This window comes from Vulpes vulpes, chromosome 16 (assembly GCF_048418805.1).
Source record: "Vulpes vulpes isolate BD-2025 chromosome 16, VulVul3, whole genome shotgun sequence".
NCBI classification, from domain to species: domain Eukaryota; kingdom Metazoa; phylum Chordata; class Mammalia; order Carnivora; family Canidae; genus Vulpes; species Vulpes vulpes.
In genome coordinates this window covers 42,191,393-42,217,554 of record NC_132795.1, presented here as the reverse complement: position 1 = coordinate 42,217,554, position 26,162 = coordinate 42,191,393, and the positions used below count along the sequence as shown (strand labels likewise).

The following is a 26,162-nucleotide window of genomic DNA, read 5'->3' as shown; positions in this document are numbered from 1 at the left end:
ATAATTAGATAAGAATAAACATGAATGAAAGCATGAGTGACACAACAAAGAAAATATAGGAAATATTATCTTTTCATTCAGTTTACACCATTGACAGTTTTGTTGTCATAGAAAACTGTTTCCACGTTTAGTCTTGACTTAAAATGTTTACAGTCGAACCAAATCATTTCCAGCTTGCTGATATCAGAAAACTTTCTTGCCATGCTTCATGGTGAATGTTACATAGTAGTCTCAGAATTTTAAATCCAAAAATATTTCCTGGGTAGCCACTTTGTTTTTCCATTTGTTTTCCCCGTCCATAAATTTTACCCAGTGTAGTGAGCATATAATTCTTACGGAGAACACTACTACTTTCTATACTTGGATTAAAACACGAAGGGATCTTAAATATCACCTAATTCAACATTAAGTAGGAAAGGAAGCCTTAAAGACTGCATTTTGTTTGGACTTGTAAAGAATGATTACTAAAGATATTTTTTTAGGTTCAGATTTGTTTGCATGTAGCCTTTATATGTGCAGCTGAGAAAGGGAAGCAAAAACCACAATCACTTCATATTAGTAAATTCATAATATGATAGTGGAAGTGTGGCTAGAGCTCCTAACTTCTTACCACCTGTTATCTTTCGTGTTAATAGAAGTGAACTTCTATGGGAGATCATATATACACATAGGCAGTTAAAAGGGAAATCAGCTTTGGTTTGGAAAGCAAGAAGGTGAAAGGTTTGGGTCCCCAAATTTAATACTAGATTATTTGACATAAATAATTGATGTTCTTTACATTGCTTCCTCCTCCTCACGTGAAAGGGTTGGATTGGTTGGATTAGATTTTTTTTTTTTTCTTAAGATTCATTTATTTTAGAGAGAACTGGTGGGCGGGGAGGCAATGATGGAAGGGTCAGAGGGAGACAGTCCCAAGCCAACTGCACACTGAACATGGAGCCTGATGCGGGGCTCGATTTCACAACGCTGGGATCATGACCTAAGCAAAACCAAGAGTTGGATGCTTAACTGATTGTGCCACCCAGGCACCCCTGGACTAGAAGATTCTTGATTCTATGATTTTTATTCCAAATTGACTTGCTCCAAAATATGGAGAGTACTTCCAACCCCAGTGGCTGAGACAGTAGTTGCCTTTAGAAAGATTGGCTGACATACTGAGCACCTGATGTGAACAAATGCCCTAATTTAATCTTCATCATGAGACGAAGAGGGAACAAGAGATTAAGCAAAGCTACACACATATTGACGGTGCCAGATTTCAAGGCCCATTTTCTGCTATACGGTGTCATCTCTAAGAAATGTCTGTATTTAGTAAAAAAAAGAAGTGTAGGTCATACAACTGGATTTAAGATGTGCACACTTACATTCAAGTAGAGTTGGGCTTGGTCAAAACTTCTACAGTTAAACCTGTGAAGGGGGACGTGGGAAGAGGATGAGGATATAGTGACTTAACCAGTTCCTCCAGTTTTATTCTGAATCAGTTGTGTGGAAAATAACTCTTTTTTAGATGCATAGCAAATGTAAGTAGTACGGTTTTAAATGGAAAAGATTAAGTGTAATATTTAAGTTTCAGATAAGCTCATTAGAAATTCAAGCTTGAACAAAGTAGTTGTAAACACAGTGAACTGTTTTTTTGTTTTTTGTTTTTTTTTTTTTTTAAAGATTTTACTTGTTTATTCAGGAGAGACACAGACACAGGCAGAGGGAGAAGCAGGCTCCCTGCCAGGAGCTGATGTGGGAGCCCATCCCAGGACCCCAGGGGTCACAACCTGAGCCAAAGGCAGGTGCTCAACTGCTGAGCCCCCCAGGCGCCCCTCAACTGGATGTTAAAACAAGTAATAGTTACCTTGTAGAAGAGCCTATCCTCCTCTTACTGCAGGAAATTGCCTAACATTTCTACTAGTTTTCTTGCCTTTGTTTGGACTTTTCCAGCGATGAAGAAGTCATTCACTCCTAAGGCTGGCCAATTGGAATTTGGAGCTTTAAAACAATGAGGATAATGCTTTCTTGTAAATTGAAATCTGCCTTGCCATCCTGTCCATGTAAAGGTTTTTAATTTGCCCTGTGGTGTTATGTAGGATAAAGATAATCTGCTTTACAAAAAATTCCACTTCAGGGGCACCTGGCTGGCTCCTTCCGAAGAGCAGACAACTCTCAGGCTCAGTCTTGAATTCAGGCCCCACGTGGGGTAGAGTTTACTTAAAAGAACAAGAACAAAACAAGTGATTCCTCTTCAGCTGTGGAAGAGGACTCTCCTGTTCCTTCATATGCTAATCTTCAATTTCTTCAGTATTCCCCTTTTGATAATGGCTTAGAAAGCTAAGGTCATATTCTTACCCCAAAAATGTTTAAAAAAAAAAAAAAAAGATAATTCAAAGTTGGAAAGGATACCCAGTTTCAATATTTTCTAAAACAAGAGGCTACACCTTTTCCACGCTCTCCAACCGACAAACACTTCTAGGACGATGGATCGTTATTCATTAATTAACAACGTCATTGCCAATGCCAGAGAGAAGCCAGAAAATGATTTTGGCTCAACTAGAATTTGGATTCCAAATAGTGATGTGCAAGTCAACTAATACTCAAATATTAAATCATTTGGAGTGAAATGAAAAAAAATTATATGGGACTTTAGATTAAAAAAGGAAATCTAGAAATAACTTTTTGAGCATAGTAACATATGGCTTGCATTTTAAAAACGTGTATCTTCATTCAACTTGTTTTATATTTGAAAGATATTAACCATTTGAATAAATTACTTTAAAACATTCAAAATAAAAAAATATGTCTGACTCTTAAGAGAGGAAATATTTAACAGCTCACATTTTAAGGCAGCCCAGTTTTGGGATGCCTGACTGGCTCCGTCAGTAGAGCATGTAGCCCTTGATCTTGGGGTTGTGAGTTTGAGTCCCACATTGGGTGTAGGGATTACTTAAAAATAAAATCTTTAAAAATGAGACAGCCCAGTTTTCATGCAACTGCTACATATGATAATTAAAACTACATCTCAAAATAAATGTTCAGTATGTAACAGATTTAAAGGTAGCTTCCAAACATTCTGGCTGCCCCAAATCTTTATTTTTATACAAAAGATGAAACTATTTATGGCATTCCTACATGTAATTTCTTCTCATTGAGCTGTATATTTTTGAAGAATAATCAGTGTTTACTCTTTAAAATATTTTTTTCCCATTATAAATGAGTATCAATAGGGCTGGCCCCCAGAAGAATCAAGCAGAATCAGCCATTTGCTGATATCATAGCACCCTTGAAATTTTGTACATTTCTTCCAAAATGTTTGGAGGAACCTCATGTATCATATCATAACTAAAATTACTTTCAGTATATACTGGAAAATAGATTTGGCTTGGAAGAAAAACATCACTTCTTCAAAGTTTCAAAAATTATGTGGCCAAAATATTACTTAGGCAAATACAAACACAAATAACTGGAATATTAACTTTTCAGGACAGGCTGATGAAAATTAGAGCTAATTCAGTGAAAAATTCTGGCTTCCTTACCAGATATTCTCTACTGTTGTTTGAAGGAACTACCACTTCTCGCATAAATAGCGCTGGTTTTATTTCACCTTCTCTAACAAAATGTCCGAACATATTTATAGTGTAGTAGATGCCTTAGAAATGAAAACTTCAATCACATGATGAATGAAAAATTAGTTTTGCTATATAGAAGTAGTCTTAGGGGCACCTCGCTGACTCGGTCCTTAAAGCATGTGATTCTTGGTCTTGGAGTTGTGAGTTCAAGCCCCATGTTGGGGGTAAAGATTATTTATAAACAAATTTTTTTTAAAAGGTGGTCTTACTAGCTAAACTCTTTTGGCACATGTCATTTGGCGAGCATAAGATATGAGACTATGCAATTTGGGTCTTCAACAGCAATAGGAAATTATTACAATGAAGAAGACTGAATTTTATGAGCTTTTCAAGAAGTCATTTAAGTGACTGGGGGAAAACTGTACGGCAAACACCTGGAAATGACAAGCTTTTAAACTGGATACTGAATTCTTACAATAAAGAAATAGATGATCAAATTTTTGTCAGGTCCTAGTATTTATACAACAGGATGACTGGACTAAAGAAAAAACTTTCAGTTGATGGACATAGAATTGATAATGCACAAAGCTGCCCTTGGCAGTTTTTATGCGCACAAACTGAAGTGGAAACCTAAGGTCTGGCAAAATGTCCCCAGGAAATAGCAGAGGCTTAAAACTTGCTTTTTTCATACTCAGGAAATGGATTTACTTTCCTTGTATTCTGCTTAAGTACTACTATAGTACTGTGGTCTCTGCACCGGGACATTGGATGATAAGGGAAAAGGTAAATGAGTGCCCCCTGACACACAGGAATGCATTATCCCAGTATTAACTTAGTTGGATTTCACCTGAACTTTAAGATTTTATTCTAGTTAGTACTTGCACAGTAGGCAAAGTATAGGTTAAGTGTAAATTGTAGTTCACTAACTTCAGAAATGACCTGTATTTACTAGAGTACAATGTATTCCTGGCCTCTCTCTAGACAGTTAGGTCAGAAAATATGAGGCCTAAAATTGTTATTTTTTAACATGGTCCTCAGGTGATTGATTCTTCTGCACATTAAGAATTACCTAACTAAAAAATAAATAAATAAATAAAAATTACCTAACTATAGGATTACCTTGGACTCTGGTGAGCTCCTGCAGCTGTCTTCATCCAAACTGAGATTTTTATACATCAAATTTAATGATGTTACACAAGGAATTCAATTACTCCTTAATCTAATTTTTGTGAGGACTACTGTAGCAGAAAACAGGAGATTGAACACTAATGCAATGTATAATTTCAGGCTAAACATTTACCTTGAAACTTAAAAAATGGTCTCATCCCTCCTTTTAATGTCGCACTAGAATACATAAATCTGAATATACACATGATTTACTATTTGTTGTGCTTTACTAAGTTTCATATTCTTACTCCTACTAAAGTAAAAAAACAAAGTTGAATAAAGTTGCCTTCTGTCATTCTTATTTAAACCTCTCCAAGGACACAGAGAGTAATTATAAGTAAGCCTTATCCATGACTCACAGAAGACCACATTCTAGGCTAGGTCAGCGCTTTTAAGTATTTAGGATTTAAGTACTCTAAGCATTTAATTTTTCAGCCCTGAGAACATCATCCTATTCCTCAACTTCAAACCAAAAAGGGTATCTACATCTTAAAGAGCTGAAGAGGCCTAGAAGGTATCAAATCCAACTTTCTACTCAAAAAGGCAGTCCTTTCAATAGCAATTGATAGTCATCCAGTTTCTGCTTGAATGTTTTTGTTGATGGAACCCTCACTTCATGTAACAGCACTGTGACACTGACTGCACCTTGATATACAGAACCAAAATGTGTCTCATCCAACTTCCACCTGCTGGCTTGATACTTGCGGGCCTTCCTATATTTGAAGACCGTGGTCACGTCTCCCTTTATTGGTCCATTAATCTTCTCTTCTCCGAGGTCTATATCTCATCAACTATAAGATGTACATTCTTTCCATGCATGACATCTTTCAAACTGGTATGCATTTTCGTAATTCATGGTTTATCAGTTTAATCGAGCTGTTTTCTTCCTCAGTGGTACGTGTAGGTTGTACCTAATGGCTGGCAGTTAGGTTTGCTAAAATACTCATTATCCCACTTGAACATTGTCAGTGAACAGGAACATTCGAGGTAATCCAGTTCAACTCCTTACCTTATGCACTGTCCGGGTCCGTCTCTCCTTAGTTATGTTCTGAGGTTGAATCTAATGCATTATAAAGCAACTCCTTTCAAATCTTAATTACCTCAGTTTTAAAACAGCACTGAAATCTTTTTGTTTGGTACTAGTTGTTCTTCAAACCCGCAAACGAATCTTTCACAACTCTCGAATTTGATACCCTAGACAGATACCGTATTTCTAGTTTATTCTCTTTTAATGCTAATCTTTCTGACTTCCGGGTTTGGGGCGGCAGGGGTGGGGTGGGGTGGGGTGTATATTTTAAATGTAACGTAAGATGAGGATACTAAAACCTACCTTATGATGCTATGCTAAAGACAGGACACAATGATGCATGTAAAACACTTGGTATAGCTTGGCAGCTAGCAGGCACGCTAAACCCTTTTCTTCTGCCTTCCCCAGTCAGGGCAGCTCTTGAAATACAGGAGACTTCCTACCGTGTTCTGAGCACTATACTTTTAATGTAGCAGAAAATTTTATCAGTATTTTGGGCAATAGTTACAATTTGCATTGATCGACATATGAGCCACTCTTAAGACATGTTACATTCCACCATCCTTTATTCTTTTAGCAACCAAAGTGGGAAAGCAATGATCTGGACTCGGTGTATCCTATTTGATGCAACTCAACACACAAAATTACTGGGTTAGATTTAGATCCCAATTTTGACGTGCACTGTTTATGCGCTTCATCTCCTAGATCTGTCATGTATTCACGATATGATCCAATTCACTGCCCATGCTAGTGGCAAGGAAAGAGCTTTCTGATGTCCGTTAGAACCTAGCTTTTAAAAACGCATTGAGATAAGAGTCTGGCTTATTATCCACAGACTGTCTTAATGGAACCAATTAGCAGGTATTCCTAGGTCTTCTTTTTAGCTACACAAACTATGGTTAAGGGAACATTAAATATGGAAATCTGTTTTCTGCACGTGCACATTTAGGTTTTTAATAATCTTCTGCAAAATTGATGCTCGTAAGCAAATTTGAAGTTAAATGTGCCCTTCTTTGCAGGTGCGCTCAGATGCTCTGTATTTTACAAGCACTGGGTGTAACAGAATGGAAGATCCGTTTTTTGAATGAAGGATTCAGAGGAAGGATCAACTAGGGAAAGGGTAGAGTGGGAAAAATTTGAAAGTTAATTGAAAATGCTTTAAAAAGAATTTTGAAAATGAAATTACAGCAAAAAAATTGTAAATTATTTCAAAGCCCAATGCTTTAATTTGTACATTTTATTTTCAAATTGAAATATCAATTTATACCATTCAGTCAACATGTATTTATTAAGCACCTACGGTGTACCAAGTTCAGTGGCAAAAAGGAAAAGACCAGTTAAGTGGTTGGCTTTATATTATACTGTAAGAATTCAAATAAACTTCTCAGTTCTTAAAAATTTTTTATATCTAAGGAAAACTTTGTGCAGTGAAAAAAAAAATCCCTGAAAATGGAGTTTTATTATATAAATTATAGTATCACCACAAGAAGCATAGAATATATATTTGAAACTGGGTGAAAGGATTTTCTTTTGCAACTAAATAACTTTTTACCCCCAGAGCCAATTATAGTATAATCACAAAAATTACTTAACAACGTACACATCGATGTCACTAGTTATATAGGGAAAATTTAACAGAATTAAACTTGAGAGAAAATGTGAAATATTAGTTCAGGTCAACTTCTATACATGTATAACCACAAGTTATAAAACCAAAGAATATAACAGTGTGTTATATTAAAGAGTTTAATATAGTACTTTAAAGATTTCAAATAGACTTTTAAAACTTGGATTTGAAGTCAAGAGCATGGTAATTTCGGATATTAACAAGTTATAAAAAACTGGTTTACATGCAAGAGTTTTCTCATTTTGATGATTCAGGGTAAAAAGAACTTAGAAACTGCAAGAGTGTGCACTTAAAACTTTCTAAGTGGCCGTTAAACAAACAACTAGAGTTAAGACAACAAACCACCTCATAGGAACGCTCTTGGATTTTTTTGAGTCATTCACAAAAGTACCAATCATGATCATGGTGACACTTTATACTGTATGTTTGTATTCATAAAAATAAAGATCTCTTCCCTTTCCTTTTAAACTGTTTGATGGTTTTGTAGGAAAAGTTACACTTTACAAAGTCAATTATTGTGAAAAAATGTAATGCTTTTTTTTTTTTTTAAAGAAATCAATGTCTAGGATTTGATTCTGGTTTGTGTCAAATATGTGAGAAGGTTTTGTGCACAAGGTATTAAAACTACAATTATATAAGTGCCATCTTTCTTATAGAGGAGATGCTTTGGTTTAAATCTGAAAGGTTAAAAAAATCCTGATATTTTTATGTCAGTTTCTCCATTATCTCAAAATACATAGAAAAAGGTAAATCTTAAAGTTATTTCATATTCCTGATACACAAACACAGCAATGTCATACATGTTTCATTTTCAAACATGATTTGGTAAATGTCAACAAACTTTCACTCTTCATAGAAAAATAGGTTAAAAATGAAAATTTAGAAAATCAAAACTCACTGCCTTTTTTACTATCTCTAGTGTTCGTAGCTTCAGTCTTTAGACATTTTTAAATACAGTATTTGCCATTAGATGAAAAAGTATCCATCAACTCGTAAATATGAAATATCCAGGCCAGCAAACCAGAGGTAAAGTCTACCCTCATCCCTGCTTTTGGCTTACCTTGAGTATTACTTCTTAAAGATAAATCCCAAAGGTTTATCAAGTTTTGTCTCATAAATTTCTCACAAACATATTTTGACTGGGTTCCATGAGTGTTCAGGAAGTTTTATTTCTAATGCAGCCATAATTATTAAAAATTAGTTTCTCTTTTGACTCAGTTAATAACTAAAAATGCATCTGCATTTTTAATCTACAAGTAAAATGATGTATGGTTCCATCAAACTACTTGTCAAAAGCTGAAAAAAAAGACTAAGTTTTAAATTGTATAATCACACCATTTCATTTAGATGCTTTGTAAAACTTGAGGGTCTTAGGGGGTCTATTTTTCATGTTGCAGAAATAATTTCACAATTTCAAATCAAAGTCAACACTGCAGTGAGGAGAGCTTTTCTACTTTATTACAAAGAGAAGAAGCCTTTATGTGGTCAGAAAATACAAGATTGATCTTTTTTTTTTTTCTCTTCCTATGAAACGCTGCTGTTCAAACAGCCAGAGTGAATTGTCTCAGTTCACTTCTTTAAGTCCCATCACATTCACTTGGGTATGGATGTCCTTGGCTGCTGAAAATCTGGCCCTTTAGTGCACAGGGCGACAAAGTCCCCTGACCAGCAGTTCCAGAATGTCCCATTTTCATATATTGCATCCATGCACACCTCCTAAAAATGAGGTACAGCAGGGCAAACATTTTCCAAAATAGATGTCATATATATAATATATACACATTCGTACATACATACCTTTATTCATGTGATGTCCAAAAATTTAAAAAAAATGTACACATTTATTACAAAATCGTAACAAAGACTGGACAGTGTTTTGCTCATTCTGGAAAGATGAAGCTCAGTAATAACACAACCCTGGAAACCATCCAGAGATTGTGGCAATATCTTTCTTCTAAACAGTCAGATATTCTTGCGTTAAGCTTGGCGAAACTGCCTTTCAAAAACAGAAGGGGAAGTAAAATGAAGGAAGCAGACCTTGCTCATCTTTCCAAATGAAATACGAGAAGGATCTTCACATAAAAATGCACAAACATTTGTTATTTTATTACCAATAGTGCTACAATGAACAATGCAAATTTTGTGGTCTAATTCTGTTGAGTCTTTTGTGGGTTTTCTTTTTTACATTTTAGAAACTAAATGGTAAACTTCTGTCAGTGTACTTGCTTGTCTTTACAGACCCAAGTCTGTCTGCTGGCAAAAAAGAAAATAAATGAAAAAAATTCAGACCCTGCTTGAACTAGAGAAAAACAAATTACAAATTTAGTTGTTGGGCAGCACATAATTAGTAAGGCAGGACCTCAAATGGTGACCCTTTGCATAAGCCAATTGCCAGATCCTCAAGGAATTAAAACCAGGGTGCCTGAGCCACATCAGTTCTGCAGTTATGTTGAGTATTGTGCTGAGACAGCCATACCCCAAGAAAAGGGAAGTCTTTTTTTTTTTTTTTTTTTTTTTTTTTAGAAGGCTTGCTGAGCAGGGTTGTAGTTGAAGGTGGATGGCAGGTGAGGCCGTTCTTCTAATTTGTCGTATTCCAGATGAAACTCCTATAAAACCAAATTTAAGAATTTAGATGATTTCCTCTCCCTCAGAGGGATCTCAGATTTTTGTCAAAACATATTTTACTAGATGAACAAAATACCTACATGTATGAGAATGAACATAAACACAGATGCACCAACTTCTTTCCTTCTAACTAAAATACAGCTTGAAGAAAAGTTATGTGCTGTAGCTTCTAGCTAATAAATGCAAAAATACAGATTTTCTGTGTAAAAGACTACTCATGAACATCTACTTTATAACCATTGAAACTAAGCACTTTTTTGCTCAAAAGTGAAAGTCTGAGCAGCAATTACTATATTGTTAATAAAAAGCACTGTAATAAAAATTACCGGATACTTAAAAGCCAACCTTCAATGATGTAAAAAAATAAATTCCTTTTCCCCAAAATATTTTTTCCAATTTGTAATTATTACACCTACCTTTTAAAAATAAAGCAAACATATAAGACTGTGCTAACCTTATTAAATCTGGAGAATACAATGAACTTATAACTCCCACATCTCCAGACTTCCCAATCTACAACACTGAAAAGATATAACTGCCACTCAAAATAGACAGATGTGCTGTAAGCACATCTGAACACTATACAGCTCATTTTAATTAAACTTTCAAAATACATGAACTTCATAAGAGTCTTAAAACTTAAGAACGGTGAAGTAATTTCTTCATGAGGAAACTTAAGATCAAGAGAGATGCAGAAGATAATTCTGCATTTTAAAGAAACAAAAAACTGGGACGCCTGGGGTGGGCTCAGCGGCTGAGCGTCTGCCTTTGGCTCAGGGCATGACTCCGGGGGTCCCGGGATCGAGTCCCACATCAGGCTCCCTGCATGGAGCCTGCTTCTCCCTCTGCCTGGGTCTCTGCCTCTCTGTGTCTCTCATGAATAAATAAATAAAATCTTAAAAAAAAAAAAAGGAAACATACCTTTGCAAATTCAAAAAGCAAGAGGTTCTAAAATCACTAATTCTATACTTTGAATTCAATTATAGTACAAACTAAATCAATCCCGTTTAAAAATTTATGAACCTCAATATATACTATGTATTTTAAAAAGCCAACCAGGAGTTAGCACTATGGGCTAACATATTTTCCATGTCTATCTTGTTTCAAATGGATTCTAAAATGGATAGTCCCCCCACCACACAAAAAATAAATAAAATGGATAGTCCCAGTATTAAAATGAAAACTTAAGAAAAAAAAACTTAGGTCATAATGATTAAATTTTAAGATCTAAAACCAAGTCTTTAAAATTTAAGAATATTACAATTGAAAACCTAGTTAAGAGGTGCCCAAACTAGAGACACAGCTAATTTTATTCTCATCTTTCCGATGACTCTGTAAAATAAGTATCAGTATCTTCATTTTGCACCTGAAGAAGTGAGGCTCCTAAGTAACCTGCTCAAATCATTCCGTAAATGGAAGATCAAGGATTAGGATGATCCTGACCTTTGTGGCACCAAAGCCCATGACTTTCTGGTGTTAACACATTATTTTTAATAGTTCTAGTGCAAGACCCAAATAAATTTACTTCATTACATCCCTTATGCAGAAATGTTCAAAAACTTTAGTTCTGACAAATGTTCTTAAATAAGGGACACTATAATGACCTTAATCTAAAAAGGTTTACTTTATAGGACAGAGTTAACTAAGGCACATGGGTTACGTGCTCATCATTAAAACTAACTCTAGAATCACCATCACCCAGCTAATGCACTGTGTAGGCACCACTCTCTCTCTTCCTACCCTTAAGTTTTAAAAACAATTTATTGTCTGGCTTAAGAATATCAAAATGAAAAAAAAAAAAAAGTATCAAAATGAGTGAAGAAAATATTGTTATATTACTCTTTAGAAATTAAAATTGGCAATTTAGAAATCAAAATATGTGTAGTTGCAGGGGGAAATGTCTATTTGTAACTGTAACAAATCATAGGCCCCACTAGGTTACATAAATCCTGTTCAGTTATCCTGTCTGTATTATACGTTGGTGAACTACACAGTATTATAAGAATTTAAACTAGAGTAATCTGACCAATGCACATATTTTTCACCCCTAGGAAGGTCAGTTTAAACCTAGGGAGCATAATAAATATCTTAGTATAATTTAAAAGCTCATATATCAGAGATTCAGAAATTAAGTTAAATTCTGTCTTCTTTTTTCATCTTTGTTTTGGTTTTCTACGTGTTTCTATTCTTTTTAAAATATATGAATCTTAACAGTATATACTAGTATCTCTTTGTTCTCTAGCTTTTTGATTATTGGTAACACCTCTTGTACACTTTCGTTATATGTACACACACAACCTCTGTATAATCAGTAGGGACAAAAAAAGGTGAAAAAGAGCTTTAGATACTTCTTAAAAACCACTCTTAAATCTGAGTTTTTCTATTAATCATATTAGGCTAAACATTTTCAAAAGGTCACTATAAGAACTGAAATACATGTACTAGATTCAGATGATCAAATGAAATTTTTACAAAAACATTAATGTCATCACTGACTGAATGACAGAGAAATATACACTGGAGGAATATTTTCTCAAATTCTAAAAAATGCTTTCTCTTTAAGATTAATCCTCCAAATTTTAGGAAGTTGCCAACTATCTTATACTTACTAGAAATAATTTTTACTGCCTTGAAGAAAAGTACATATTATTGATTAAAGTATAAACACTAATGTGTATCTAATGGGGAAAAAAATCACATTTCCATCCACCTGTGATATTATAAAAAATTCTAAGCATTAATAGAAATCCTATTCACTGCTGGATCCACAAGGTAAAGTCAGGCTGAAAGAATTCTTCAATTTTTAAGTCTTTAGTATGAGAAAGTTATTGGTCATAGAATAGCTTCCATCACCTGAAGATTCTGTGGATGAAATTATTTTAAAAATTCTACACTTAATTAAGAATACATGTACAACCTGAATGACCACTATTTTTAAATTAGTGAGATACTGAGTAATTCTAAATTACATAGAGTAGACCACATAGCCTTGCTGACAAGACTAAAAGGGGAGAATAAACAATGTCAAAACTTTTATGTATACATTACTGACATAAACACTTTAAATGAGGGCAGCCTGGGTGGCTCAGTGGTTTAGTGCGGCCTTTGGCCCAGAGCCTGATCCTGAGGACCCGGGATCGAGTCCCATGTCGGGCTCACCTGGAGCCTGCTTCTCCCTCTGCCTGTGTCTCTGCCTCTCTGTCTCTGTGTCTCTCATGAATAAATAAAATCTTAAAAAAAAAAAAACCCACTATAAATGAATAATGGGGTAGATCCTAATTTTTAGGGGTAAAAAATACTTCCAATGTAAATCATTGAATTTCTAATAATTCTTAAATTCTCTGAAAATATTAAGTATTTGCAAAACAGAGAAAAAACTCCTATAAGACACTGTGAAATGGAGACCTAATTACATTCTAGATCAGGTCAATACTTTTCAAAGACAAAATGATAACATCAAGCTATTACTTATAATACTAATTCAGACTGCACGCTTCTTACAATAAGTTGAAGTTATTTAATAATTCATGTTCTTTACCTGTGAGTAGTAAACCACACCCATTTTACAGGTAGAAACTCTGAGGTTAACTTGGGATATGGCCTTTTAAGGGATTATCTGTAGTTTGATAAACTCTGTTAATACATTATAAACTGAACTTAATTCCTAAACAATTTCTGAGAAAACACTGAAAACATCTTTAAAACAAACAAAAAACCAGAAGCCATTGGGAAAAGTTTATTCTGTGAATACAACTTAAAAGTTTTAAGTTCATGAATCTGTATTTTAATATAACAAAGAAGTGAGCTCCGTATAATGCTTAAACCGATAATCTTGTGTGCTTTCATTGTTAGGAAATTATTTTGATGAAAAGTGTCAGTACCAGTGGCCAGCAATTACTTCAAGAGAGATTTCTTAAAGAAACAGTTTTATGGTATTTCTCAAATTTTATTTTCCAACTTCAGAGCTAAAAATTATAAAGGTAAAGGTTAAGAAGACAAAAGTTCAACTATATAGATCATCAGATAAATCTGGGTAAAATTACTTTATATACGCACACTACATATTTACACACCTGTGCGTATACACACATGCTTTTCTTTAAAATGACATTTACTTGACTGGGGAATTCTTTTTGATGGAAAAGTAAAACAGGCCTATTAATGTTTAAGTTGCTTCTGAATATTTAATTTTGTGGGAAAACTTTTTTTCACATAGGAAGATCTGTCATATATATTGAACTAAAAGTTAACTGAAGTGATACATCAATCTACTCCAAACATCCATTCATTTTTGCATATAGAAGTCTGGAATAACTTAAAGTGATATTGAGCAAAAAGCTTCACAGAGAATGGAGAAAACTTCAGTTATTTACTAACGGACTCTTTTCCCCTCCAAAGATACATTTTTCTTTCCTGTATACTCAACTGACTGAGAAGTTCTCCAAGTACGGCTCCAAAGACGAGCTAAATCATTGGCATCACTTAGGAACTTGTTAGAAATGGAAATCCTCAGGTCCCATCATAGACTTATTAAATCATAAACAATAGAGGTATGACTCAACAACCTGTTTTTTTAATAAAGCTGACAGGTAATTCTGATGAAGCTAAAGTTTGAGAACCACTGACCTGACCTAACAACAGTTATAATTTTTCCATCTTTGAAGAGTAATTAGCTGTAATAACAACCATAAAAACAGCAACAAACTACCACAACTAGTCCCATGTATAAAATACCCGATATGTACAAATCACTGTGCTCAGTGTGTGTGCACACGTGCAAATGTGTGTGTGGGTGTATAAAATCTCATTTAATCTTCATGACAATCTAGAAGCAAATATGATTTCAACTGAAAAGAGAAGGAAACAGGCATGGAAAAGAAACTTGCACATGGTCAAAGCATAAACAGCCAAAACAGGAGTTAAATTCAAATCTATGATACAAAAGTTATTGCTTTCTACTACACTATACATCTTAACAGGTAACACACAATGTGTCTTGTGCTATTTGAAATGGAAGTAATTATTTCTACTTAAAACGTGAGATCGTGGATCTACCTTTTGAAATCAAGATGTGTATTAATTGTTAAAATAACTTGAATACAGTATTGTGGTATATGGACTTGGTTTCAGATGGACAGACATTTACCACTGACACCCAAAAATAGTAATAAAAAAAGATTTAACCTCTTGTATGTGCCTGGTCTGGTGTTTTTAGTTGGGCTCATGTTTTTCTATCTTTTTTCAAGTTTTCCATGAAATCTTGTGATATAAAACATCTTTGTGATAAATATCTGGTAAGCATTTCAGACTGTCTTGTTAAAAATTTTCCCACATTAGTGAAGTTAATTCAAAAGATAAAAAAAAAAAAAAAAAAAGGCCCAAGCCAACAGCTAAAGAATCATCCAATGAACTACGAAGAACTAGTTTTCTTCTATTTAAATTTATTGAGAACAAATAAAACTACCTCTTTAGTTTTTAATCCTAAGGATCCTCAATGGAAAAGGCATTCAGAGAAATCCTGGAGTAATGAAATGACAATACTTGTTACATTCTCTACTAGGTAGACTAAATGTATACATAAAATACTACATACAAATGTGAAATATGTTACGACACTGATGAAAATTTCGCAGATGGGTCTTTGTTAGGTGTTTTTGTAAGGAAAAGTTGCAAACCAAAACATAAACAGCAACTTTTCCACAGCCCGCCTCCCTCCAATATTCAGCTTAGTAGTCATAGGAACAATCATGGTTACTACTTAGAATTTTCTTTCGTTATATCACTTGCAAATAAAAAGCATTTTTCTTGCAATGAGGCAAGTATTATAAAAGGTCTATTTGTTATGTTTATATACCAGTTTTAGAAAAATCTCCTACTTGCTTAAAATAATATAAGAATACATGACTGGGATGGCAAGAGGGTGATCTTTATTTTACAACTGAATTGACATAAAAATATTTCAAATGTTACCAAGGCTTGTGAAAAATTACAAAATTTCTTACCAAGTTCAATCATTTTCCTAACTATGGGTGAAATGAGTTGTTTCCATATACTCTCCTAGAGTTTAAATCAAGCCAAGGAAGTGAAGACAAAAAACTCATTAGCAAGTATCTGGCACATTATTGGGATGGATGTATTAGTAAATATAAACAGATAAAAGAGGATACTTCTTTTTAAAATCTAGATTTACACATTTACACATTTGCACATGGAAAAAAATATACCTTAGCTACTTTCCTCCAGTTAAGACAGTCAAAGAAGTAATATGTTCCCCTCTCATACGTATTGGTTTTCATTGTCGGCTCCATGCCTGGTGCCCTGGTAATCCATACTCGTTCTTCTTTGTGGTATCTCCAATCACGGTTAAAACTTCAATTTTTAAGAGAAAAAGACAATTAATTTTTCCTGTGGCTCACATCAAACATATTCTACATTTTAAAAAAATTTTCTCAGAAAATAATTATACATAAAACATAAATATAGGTGCTTTTTACCCTGACTTTTATTGTTATTAAATACAACTCTAGTGAAATACAGGAAAATACTTTCTTATTTGTCCAGAAACCACACTTGTTACTTAATACATACATCTTTATTTAACTGAAGAGACTTTTTTATGCAAACATAACGAGATATTAAAAGCTCTATGAGCAATGTGATAAAAAACCTAGGCAGACCAAATAAAGATACATTGTGTTCCAGAAATTTCACTCCTTTCTCATTCTTAACATTCAATAGAAATTGATATAATCTATTAAAACAAAAACACCAACTATTTCTATTATTTTATAAGAACAAAATCAGTCTTTTTATCTATTTAAATTCATATAATTTCGTAACCATGTTGAAAATACAATATCCATTTTAAAAATTCTTAATGAATGTATTACTTTTAAGCTTTAATCAAATCTCATTGATCCTAAATTCTCAAAAGCCAAAGGATATCCATTAGAATTCATGCAAGAATCAACGAGGATTTATATCACTTGTAAATTGGGGAAGTAACATCCAAAGGAGGTAAATGCACCAGAAAAAACATCTCTGGGAGCCCAAACCTCCATGTAAACAAATACCTTCCTACTAACACAGTGAGGTAATTTTTAGGCATAAATAAGATATGAGACAGAACTGCCGGTATGGGATCAATGAATGACTAAATGAATTTATTTACTTATAAATAAATTAAAAAGAACAGGTAACAATTGCTATGTTACAAAAAAATGTAAGGGAAAACATGGGAGAAAACAAATTCTCAATAGAGAAATAAACAGTTTATCATCAACACAGTGAATTTTACATAAAAGCATTGGATCCAAGTCCATCTACAGAAATGTTATTAGGAATATCATAAAATACTTAAATCTATAAAAAGTAGGTCTCTCATTCATAACATCATAAATTTTCTTTTTGTAAGCTCTATGTCGACCCTGGGGCTTGCACTCATGACTCCAAGATCAAGAGTCACATGCTCTACCGACTAAGCTAGTCAGGTGCCCCATAACATCATAAATTTTTAAGAACAATTTACTTTACTATAAGCATGATTAATAAAATAGTCTATGGCAACAAAATATATTACCAATTGGACAAATGAGCAATGACAAAAATTTATTCTTAGAGCATCAGGTAAAAGCAGAAATGCTCAGGAATAAAACATATCCAATGGACCAACTTCTTAACGCTAATATTTAAGTTGGCCAAAAGGCTTCTGATAAGGGATGTGGACTTCATCAACACTTCAAAATACGTAAGATGTATGCAGTGCCTTGCCCATAGAATACTCAATAGATGTTCAATAAATGATGAAATTCACCATCATTAACATGTAATTCCACAAGAAGATGAGCCACAGTTATGAACCATATCTTATACTTAATATATTTATAAAAATTAGATTCACCAAATTCATGAGTCAATTCCGTCTTCTTACAAATTTAGGATTATTAAATCTGAAGTAATTCTTTTTATGTATACAGTGACCATTAACCATAATAGTATCAACTTTCAATCTAAATTAACTTTATTTTTCTGTTGTAAAAACAAACAACAAACTATTCCTTGATGGAAATATTTCTGCTTTAAGAACAAAAGATAAAAACTATCACCATCATTTAAAAGAAAAGCTTTCAGAATAAACAATATCCACTGTAATACAAAAGTGTTTAAAAATACTTTGAACATACAGCTCTACTGCAGCTAAAAGTTGTAATACGTCTCCTCCATTCATGTAATAGAGATAGAAGAGCAGGTCTTCTCCATATCGGCCAAGTTTTATTGCAGCCAGCTGGAAAAGAGAAATCAATTATTCTGAAGTGTAAAATAAGTTTGACAATCCCAACACATTGCTACCACTGAAGTACAAGTAAAAAGATAAACAGAAACTCTTTTCTTTGTAGCAGGTAACTGTTATTACATGATTCTGCAGGTAGTTATGCTTTTAAGGAAGGGTTTTACCATTTAAATAACTGAGGTCATTTAACAATTATTTCTGGTACATCTATTTTATGTACTAATAGAATAAAAAGCTATATAAAAACTTCTAACCAAGACCAAATGTTGGTTTACTCGAGGTCTTACTAATACCCAACATGGTAGTTAGTAATAGTGGAACCAGTGCTCAGAGATGCAGGACTTATATTCAAGTTCCGGTTCTACTGCTTACAAATATGTCCAAGTTATTTAATGTCTCTGAACTTCCATATAAAATGCAGAAATGAGACCTATAAGGTTGCTAAGAACGTAAATGAAATTGATAACGTCTGTAGAGGAATGTACCTTACCTGATACATAGAAAACTTGTAAGAAATGTTATTGAATTTATAGCTGACAGGGATTCACAAACCGTTTGTTTATGTATTTTAGCAAATCAGAGACGGTAAGTACAAAAATCATAAAGAGCTAGCTCTTTATTTTGTTTAAATTGATGACTACAAGATGACTGCCTTACGTCCTTCCAAAAAGCAGAATCATTAACTGCCAACCAAACTACAGCACATTGAGTTTAATAGTCTTGAAGTCTTATATTAGGATAAACCTTCATTTAAAAGCTCACCAAAATGAAAACACTTTTTTCTCTTTGCCTGATTCTATATCTAAATGTTTATTTAACCATTATACAATCTCAGAATATACTTTTTCTCTCCAGTCATATGATACCCTTTCAAGCAGCAGTTCTGAGGGTGACAAATTCTCCTAAATCGGTTTTTCTTAAATTGCCCTAAGTAAGAAAAGGTTCTGGGACCTTCAGGTAATTGGAGCAAAAAACCCTACGGGGGAGATGGCAGAAAAATCATACAGTCCACAAAAGAAAAAATTAGTTCTATCTCATACTTCTTGTCTTCCATCTACTTAAGTATTAAAAGACATTGAGAAATATCTCTTTACTTGCCTGTCCACAAAATCAACAACCATTTGACCACACAACTGGATGGTACAGACACAGAACACCATCACTTTAATATATATTTTATATGTAAAATACATTTCAGATTTATTCATAAACATATAATACATATTGTTACACATATTAATATACATATGTATAACATGTAATTTTAAATAAATTATATCCTTCCACAAGGCCAAAATCTAGGGATACAATTTCTAACAGAAATGAACACTGAGTTCTTCCCTATAAACAAAAGTATTTACCATTTTCTTTTTTAGAGTAAAAAAATTTTTAAATTGCAATCTGATAATAGTTCCTTTAGAACTAGAATTTTAGGTAAGAAGCCAAATGTCATAGTTTTTAAATATATAGTTCTATTGAAAACACTGTAATATTTGTAAAAAAAAATTATTTTATTGATAAGGGTATGAAAGAAAATATCGGAAGGAAATTTACCAAATTTTCCAAAACTGTTTATTCCCATCAACCATGGTTATACCATTATTAATAATAACTCTAAGAAATATTTTACCGTCCTACCATTGTTTTGTTTTTAAACCATATTTTTAAAATATAAGCCAGGATCTTATCAAAATATTTAAGATAAACAAAAATAGAAATAAAATTGTTTTATACAATTGAATGGAAACATGAAAGCCACCCCTGAGACCACTAATTATTCCAAAAAAATTTATGCCATCTGAACTGAAAAACAGTGCCTGAAAAATAGATACATTCATGCTGACTGAGGAGAATAATAAACTACACTCACCTTATCCCTAATGTGAATGTTCGTTAAGTACTCTGATGGAACATGGAAGTCTGGATAATAAAATGAAAAAAGCCTTATTAACTGATTCTCAGTTAAAAACATATTTTTAAAAGGTCTGAACACAAAGAAATTTTCCTACCTATGTCTTGAGGTCGACAAGGTGAAGATGCCCAGGGTGATGCAAATTTGGGGTAGAGATTTCTGAATAAGAGAGAGAGAGAAAAAAAAAAAAAAAAAAACTCTGAAGTCCGAGTATAGAGAAAAAAATTCCTATTTTTATTTCAGGAAATCAGGAAAAGCAATGACTTTAGAAGTAAAATGAGCATCTTTTTCTAATTTCTTTTCACGTGTTTACTATGACTTACACAGGAAAAATGAAGCAAGGTTAACTAGGTTATACACATATATTGTATACATCTCTCTGACAGTGAGCGGGACATGAAGAAGGAGCTGCAGCTGATCCCCGAGCAGCTGCGCCACCTGGGCAATGCCATCAAGCAGGTCACCATGAAGAAGGATTACCAGCAGCGCAAGATGCAGAAGGTTCTGAGCCCTTCTCATATACACATATATTGTATATATCCTGTTATAAACTATATATATAAGTGTATATATATTTACATATATATTTAACTTCAATGCAGAATGCTTTAAATTCATTAATAACATGGCCCTAAGTAAAATTACTTTCCCATTTATATGGCCAGGAAAAAAAGTCAGTAATTATTAAAAGCAAAAGTTCAAATTCACCAAATATTTACTAAGTGCCTATTATATGCCTGACACTGTTCTAGGTGCTTGGGATGCATCAGTGAACAAAACGAAGGTAATTGACAACATGTACCTTATTTTCTGATTGAACATGATAGGTAAGAGAGAGGTAGATGAAATAATTTGAATAAATAACATTCTATGTTGGTGGAGGGGCAGGGACAGGAGATTAGCTGCATTAAATAAAGTAGTCAGGTTAAGTCTCATTTAGAAGATGAGATCTGAACAAAGATTTGAAAGATATGAGGGAGTTAGCCATACTAATTATCTGGCAAAAGACTATTGTAGGCAGGGGCAACTGTTAAGTAAGGCAGAAACAGGACGGACATGTCTGAAGTATAGCAGGAAGGCCAGAAGCTGGAACACAGTGAACTGAACAAAGGGAGAAGCTGTTGAGGTGGGGGTAGGAGATCATGCCTGTAGAGATGAACAGGCCCATAAAGATTTTAGGTTTTTTATCATAATGAAACCACAAACCCTCACTGAGCATTGAGCAGAGGATCACCTATTCAAAAAGGACTGTCCTGACTCATAAATAAAGAAGAGACTGTGAGGGACACAGAGAGAACCAGGCACATCTGGTGATTGGCTAATGGAGTAACCCAGACAAGAGAGGACAGCGATTCAAACCAGCGTGGCAACCATTAAAAGCAGTGAGACGTATGGAGCAATGCACTCACTATGTCAACCTGCTCACAGGTCAAGGAGGATAAGTTTCTACAAGTGACTACTGAATTTAATAACATTAAAACAGAGAAATTTTAGTGAAGTGGTGAGGCAAAATCCAACTGAAATGGATTTAACAGAGAATGGGAGAAGACAAATGGGAGATTCAAAGATGGCTTTTTTGTAGAGTTTTGCTCTTCACGAAAGAATAAAGAAATAAGAGCAGTAAATCACAGAAGAAGATAAAGAGAGCGCATTCTTAACATAAAGGAAGTAATAGCACCATTTGTGTGTTGATGGAAATGATCCAACAAAAATATAAAAAACTGTTTGAGCCATGCCCTTGAGTTTTCAAGAGATGTTTTATGTAGAAAGCATGGATCAACTATAAAGATAAGCTAAGGTGGGTGCAGATAGTGGTAGACAGATGTGGTGGCAGGACTAAGTTGACATTCTCTTCTGATTATTTTCATCCTTCTTAGTCAAGTAGAAATAAAAATGCAAGGTCTTAATTCTACACCTGAAACTAATATTACACTGATATCTAACTGGAATTTAAATAAAAACTTTGGGGTAGGAGAAAAAAAAGCAAGGTCTTCATTTGAGAGTAAGGAGGGGTGGTGGTGGAATTAGATGTTTGAAGAGATTCAGTGTGAGAGTTGCATAGGAGAACAAAAGAATGCCAGTATGAGTGGCGGAATTAACGGCCACTTTTGAGGTTCCTGGCCATGAATGTAAAGTGAGACCAGGCAGTGAAGCTGGGTTTTTTTTCTCTAGCCATGCTCAGTAGCCGAGGTAAAAAATGGAAGTCAGAGTATAACCTCGGTTGTAGTTTCTGCCATGCAATCATGACAAAGAGCAAGAGAGGGGCAAAGTAGCCAAAGGTGTATATAACTAAGCAATTATGAGTGACCACAGAATTTAACTGGGTACAAAGGAAGTGAGTTCTGAGGGAAAGAGAAGGATGTTGAGGAATAGTGAAAAGGTAGAAGAATCAAGGGACTGAAGATCCCAAGGAGTCAAATGATTATAGGAGCCAGAACAAGAGAAGGATGGAAAACAGGAAGTGGCAAGGGAGCATAGACAAAATTACAGTGAAACTGAAGTTACTGATTATGGCAAAGTCAAATGATGACTAAATCGTTGAGTAGCTAAGATATGGTGGAGGGTAAGATTTTTGGAGGTAAGAAACTCAAGGAGTTATGATTTCAGGATTTTGGAAGGATCATACATATGTATTATGAAACTGCCAAAAAGAAATGATATTGTCAAGTGATAGTGATCCAGAAGCTAACGTGAGAGGGAATGACCCAAAGAGTCAAAATATAACAGCAACAATGAGTGACTGCAGGTGATACAATCTGACCACATGAAATTAAAAACTAGAAATCTGCAAGTAATTATTATATACACATGTGGAAGAAAAGGGAAAAAAAACTTACTCAGGAGAGTTCAGATTGAGGCCTAATGTTGTTAAGTCACTTCCTAACGCAAGATGTACCATTCCTGGGTCCGTCTCTGCTGCCCTGATAAACGTTAACAGGCCAATCATTCCAAATTGGTCCGTCACCATCCCTTGAGGAATGTTAGTAACCCGACCTGGATAAGAAGAGCATAGGAATTTTATCTTTAAGGAAAAAGCAAAGAAATGAATTCTATAATATCTTTGACATATTTTACAGAGTCCCACCATCAGGTAACACCTGGATCCCTTTTTTCTGCTGGTTATTATTTTGTGTTGTTGAACTTTTATCTCCAGGAAATTTGGGTCCATCTGTACTTGAAGTTGTCTTGCCAGATGTATTCAAATTCTAATATGAAAAAAATTAAATGTGACATTAAAATTTGTTAAGTGTAAAAAATTTCAAGTTCACATTAGTTACCTTTCTATTCATTCTTTATATTTAAATTGGTAGTAAATTATTACCTGTTTTTCAAGTTCTACATGAAATTTTATGTTTCCACAACTGTCCCATCGTTTATGAATAAATCCTGTATTTAAAATTTTTGAGTATTTAAAGGACAAGAAATATATGGAAAATATTCTTATTTATCTCTGATCTTCAGTCACAGAAAAAAAATCTCAGAACTTTCTGGCTCAAGTTTCACTCTTCAGTACTTTAATTTAGAAGAGAAAATAATATAGCATGTTGCCTATAATATCACCATAAAAACCTCCAGGATAAGTCAGAATATATAAACTTTTTAAAATTCATATTTAATTCTTACCCAATAATCTTCTTTATCAATTATTTTAATATATACAAACTCCCATCACACAAAAAAAGCTATTTTCAGTGAAATGTGGAAGAAATAAACACATGTGTTAAGTCAGAAAGAAGAAGCTGAGTTGGCTGAATCAACACAGGAATAAAAATGTGTATAAAGATTCTTCAAGGAGAAAACTTACTCAAGAAAAACACAGCTCCTTAGAAGGCTATAATATCAAACTTCATGGGATCCAGCTGACAGGGACTACAATAAAAGTCTAAATTAACTCTGAGAAGTTCAACAGAAATTTGCAAACCTATATGAAATAGGAAAAAAATAGGCTATCTTCTAAGTTATAAAGGTTTTCCACATTCTTCAGAAGTTAGATTATTACAGATATTCAAGATAAACAATTTTGTAATAGTATTTAGTAAGTCCTTAATACGGTCTATAAAACTGTTAATACAAGAGAAATCTGAAGGGAAAAAAAACTACATCACTCACATATGTAATTCTCAGTTACTTACAGATTTACTGTCATCATTACTTGATGTTGGATCTTTATAGCTGGAACCAGGTAATGCTGGAAAATCTTCATTGTGTATTGAGAAGTCCTGGGATTGCTCATTTGCTGGTTTTGTTACCATTCCAACTATGTAATGAAAATAATCCAGAGAATTGCAATTCATATTTATGATATTTTGCTACAAATTATAAAAGCTTAACTTTCCTTATGATAATGTACCAAAAGGATTTTTTTATATTATACTATAAAAGCACACTTCAAAAAATTAGTATTCAGGACAACAATGAAGAACTAAACTTTTATATACTGATTAATAACTCAATATACAAAATAATACAAGGGAAGTAAGTGGTAATCCTAGAATTCTAAATCTAATGTCATATAGAGATGCTTAAAAACATAATTTGATATTGGTAATAGTTATTAAAATTTTTGTTTTAAAGCTTGATTTAAATATTTGACTAGCTATTATAAACACCAGTTAATTGTCAAATACAAATGAACAAATAAATTTTAAAAGAACATGTCAGTATTCTACTTGAAAGTGACTTACAGAGTGAGCAAATTGCAATCAATTATAAAACAACTCCATATTATTTCAGATTTTCTTGGACTCCATGTAATAGATGTAAAACATGCAAGAACTGGGAAGTAATCCTCCCACTATACTTGGCATTAGTCAGGCCCTTATTGGAGAACAATATCCAGTTTGGGGCTCCACAATTCAAGAACGATATGGAGAAACTAGAGTTGGTCCAAGGAGAGCAACGGGAATGATTAAAGGGATGAAAAAATGGACCTATGAGGAAAGGTTAAAAACATTAGAGTCTGAACTGAGAATCAAGTAGCTAGGTACTCAACTTCCAGGGCAGATCATTTTTTTGTTATTTTTGGAAGACTAATTTGGAAACCTTAGAATACTAACAATATAAAATTTCCCTTTTTCACATATTGTTATTTGTATTCATATTCTGAAAGGCACAGAAATCCTTCTTGGATGAAAATAGGAAAAACAATAATCTTAGAAAAGTTATGAACTGATCCCTTTAAGTTCATTGTTTCTGCTACTGGTCTCTAGCAGATTCTTCCAAAAGGAAACAACTAAGGATATAAGAATATGGCTGCATTGTTGTTATGTTATTTTCATGTCTAAATTGTTACCACACATATTTCATGCCCCCTCTTTTCACTTAGCCAAATCTCTTATTAGAGAGAGTGAGGAAGGGTTTTAATTGTGACCAAGAGTCTACATAAATTATCCATGAACAACAGCAGTCTTCAACAGAAGGCACTTCCCCCCCATGGGACATTGGTCACTGTGTGGAGACACTTGTAGTTGTCACAATGATTGGGGGGGGGGGGGGGGGGAGGATACTATCGGTATCAAGTAGGCAGAAGCCAAGGATATTGCTAAACATTCTATAATGCACAGAACAGTCCTTTATTTACAAGGAATTATCTGACTCAAATGTCAGTAGTGTGGAAGTTGAGAAATTGGCTTAGAAAAAACTTCAATGTGTGGTCAGTCAGTATTAATCACTAAGAATGTAGAAGTGTATTATTTAAAACTCTGATGAATTAAGAAAAGGCAGACCACAAATGATCATGAAGGTGTACTAAGGCAGAAATGCCAGAAGAAAATAACCTCTGAATACCAATGAGGATTTCCTTTTGGGGTTTCTGTACAAACGGTTTTTCCCATTTAACTTTGCTATCATGGCATTCTGGGAGGAAAACACACATTGCATATATCAGCTTTGACAAAACTATACTACTCTGATTAGAAAACATGAGTGTGTGTGTGTGTGTGTGTGTGTGTGCGCACGCA

The 26,162-nt window shown here is 33.8% G+C and overlaps 1 protein-coding gene across 23 annotated transcripts in view; it reads right to left on the bottom strand.

The window, feature by feature from the left end:
- Positions 1–8,811: 8,811 nt before the first annotated feature.
- Positions 8,812–26,162, bottom strand: part of CNOT2 (CCR4-NOT transcription complex subunit 2) — a 117,498-nt gene continuing 100,147 nt past the window's right edge. For 19 of the 23 annotated variants that reach the window (XM_072741748.1, XM_026001731.2, XM_026001726.2 and 16 more), the window contains 8 exons: positions 24,336–24,460; positions 23,288–23,408; positions 23,040–23,196; positions 20,300–20,361; positions 20,161–20,210; positions 18,184–18,284; positions 16,225–16,369; positions 8,812–9,981 (listed from right to left, as the gene is read on the bottom strand). In XM_072741748.1, the coding sequence (XP_072597849.1) occupies positions 9,895–9,981; positions 16,225–16,369; positions 18,184–18,284; positions 20,161–20,210; positions 20,300–20,361; positions 23,040–23,196; positions 23,288–23,408; positions 24,336–24,460 (848 nt within the window). In that variant the 3' untranslated portion in view covers positions 8,812–9,894. Of the gene's footprint in view, positions 9,982–15,463; positions 15,519–16,224; positions 16,370–18,183; positions 18,285–20,160; positions 20,211–20,299; positions 20,362–23,039; positions 23,197–23,287; positions 23,409–24,335; positions 24,461–26,162 lie in introns of those variants that run through there. The other 4 variants (XM_072741753.1, XM_072741752.1, XM_072741759.1 and 1 more) reach the window with 1 other exon arrangement.